General features: G+C 39.9%; 1 protein-coding gene across 1 annotated transcript; it reads left to right on the top strand.

The window, feature by feature from the left end:
* Positions 1–1,207: 1,207 nt before the first annotated feature.
* Positions 1,208–1,982, top strand: LOC311629343 (ferritin heavy chain-like; the record flags this gene model as incomplete). Its single annotated transcript, XM_084897309.1, is given in 2 exon segments — positions 1,208–1,876; positions 1,878–1,982. Coding segments are annotated over 2 exon segments (774 nt in total).
* Between the last annotated feature and the right edge of the window lie 693 nt (positions 1,983–2,675).

The raw sequence follows: 2,675 nt of genomic DNA, 5'->3' as shown, positions 1-2,675 counted from the left end.
GAATTGCATATATTTAATTGGATAAAATTCCTTTTGAAAAAATAACAGAGGTAGTTGTCAGGGGTAGAAGAGACAGACCCCAAAGTTATCTTTTTTCCTGAATCTTTGTCATACAAAGAACCAGAAGAGGAGCAAATATAATTCTTCTCTATTAGGACACAGGCAAAAAAAAAAAAAAAAGCCATTATTCCAAGGGAGACAAATAGGAAACATCTATCTGGAAAGAGAAGTATGAAACTAGCTTTAGCCCAGAAAGCTACATTGAAACCCCCCTGGGGTACAATTAGAAAACTCCTGTTCAAGACCAACCACAGATACAAAGTTCAGTTTCACTGATAGAAGAAAGACTAGAAACGCTGAAAATGCTTTACCCCTGGGGTCCAGGTTTTTAGAATCTGCCTATGATAGATGTTGGACTAAAACAGAGACTGTCTTCCCTAAAAAAAGAACCTAGCATTAACTAAGAAGCAGCACCAGTCTAACACTGAGGGAGGAGTGAGGATATAGAAATTCTCATCTTAGCACAAGTTTGAAAGAACTACTGAAAGCTCAGTGACTGTGCATGTTGAGAAAAACTCTCTAGCACCCCAAGTGCACAATAAGAACAAAGTAAGAGGCAGCCTATCACTAGACCAATTTGAGTTATAGTGTCAAAACACTTAAGTCAAATTCAACTGCCTAGACTGACTGTTGTTCTTGATGCCTGATGGAAGAAGAGAAGTACACATTAATGGACATAAACTATTTTCACCAGATTCTTCTGTTCTTCACTATGCAAAATCTGGTACTTCATCAAATATTGAGACACTTAAACCAAGCAAGAAATGGTACCCACTGTCAAAAAATAATCACCAGAACCAAAGTAAAAGTGACCTCAAAGGTTGAAACTATCAGTCTAGGGTTTTGCAATAACTACTATTCCTTGGTTAAATAATTTAGTGGAAACATTGGACAACACTCATGAACAGATAGGCAATTTCAGCAGAGATTAAAACCATAGAAAAGAGTCAAATGAAAATGTAAGAATTAAATGCATAATATCATTGATGAAGAATTCCTTCAATTATAATTATCATAAAAATAAGGAAATCTAAGAATCCAGAAACTTCAATATGTGTCAATAAAAATGTATCTAAAATGGAACAAGAAAATAACAATAAAAATAACAATAAAAACTGTGTCCACAGTTTTCATGGAGAATGGGGCCATGGTTTTCTACTTCAACAGTGCTTGTACAGAACCCAACACTCGCCTCCTCAGCCCCGCCACCCAAGCCAGTGCTCTGGAATCCCTCGGACAGCCCAAAGCCTTGGCCTCCACTCCAGCTCCACTCAGCCGCCTCTCCTTAGCTGCCTACCATGACCATGACCAGGTCCACTCGCAGGTGTGTCAGAACCACCCCCACGTCTCAGAGGCTGCCATCAACTGCCAGATCAACCTGGAGTGCTATGCTTCCTATGTCTACCTGTCCATGTCTCACTACTTTAACCATGATGATGGGGCTTTGAAGAACTTTGCCAAGTATTTTCTTCACCAATTTCATGAGGAGAGGGAACATGCCAACAAACTGATGAAAAAACAAACAAACAAACAAACAAAAAACCTGATGAAACTGCAGAAGCAACAAGGTGACCAAGTCTTCCTTCAGGATATCAAGAAACCAGACTGTGACCACTGGGAGAATGGGCTGAATGCAATGGGGCGTGTGTTATACTTGGGGGGGAAAAGCGTCAATCAGTCACTACTGGATTTGCACAAACTGGCCACTGACAAAAATGACCCTCATCTGTATGACTTCCTTGAGACTCACTGCCTGAATGAGCAGGTGAAATCCATCAAAGAACCGAGCGACCACTTAACCAACTTGCACAGGTGGGGGGGCCCCTGAAACTGGCACGGTAGGGTATCTCTTTGACAAGCACCTCCTGGGAGACAGTGATGAGAGCTCAGCCTTAAGCCGGCTTCCCATGACCACGGGGTGACTTCCTGGTGACAAAAGCAGTACCTGCATGTTGGAGTTACCTTTACTTTTTCTATAACTTGTACCAAATCATCCACTCTCATCTTTCATTTGTACCATTCCTTCGTAAAAGTAATTTGGTAACCACCCACTCAAAAAAATGACAGTGTCTAATGGTCACCAGACAATATTGAACCACTCAAACCTAACATATAGGGGGGAGGGCAAAGGTTGTGAGCTATTTTTTTACGGTTGTGAGTACATAAAAACATTTTATACTTGTATTATTATTCATTAACTATTGTAGAAGCCCAGTGCACGAAATTTGTCCAAGAGTAGGCCTTCCTTCCCCCGGCTGCTGGCACCAACTTCCCTCTGCCACCCAGGATCCAGACTTCCCTTGCTGCCTCGGCTTCATCCAGAAGATCACCCAGAAAAACGTCTGGTCTAAATAGCCTATTATGCTTTTATTATTATAGATTATTATATTATTTTCCATACAAACAAGTGTAAATTTACTCTTCCCCCATCCTGTATGCATAATTATAATCCCAGATGATAGAAAAATAAAGCACAACACTGAATTTCTAATCAGAAGCTATGCAAATTAGCTTTAAAGGCACTGAAAGCAAAACAAATTTTTAATATAGGATTCTATCCCAGCAGAAATATATTTAAAAATAAAGGCAAAATAAAGACAGAAAAATAAAAGGTG

The sequence above is a fragment of the Pipistrellus hanaki genome (assembly GCF_964339955.1).
Source record: "Pipistrellus hanaki genome assembly, chromosome: 10".
NCBI lineage: Eukaryota > Metazoa > Chordata > Mammalia > Chiroptera > Vespertilionidae > Pipistrellus > Pipistrellus hanaki.
This window is presented reverse-complemented; position numbering and strand designations above follow the sequence as displayed.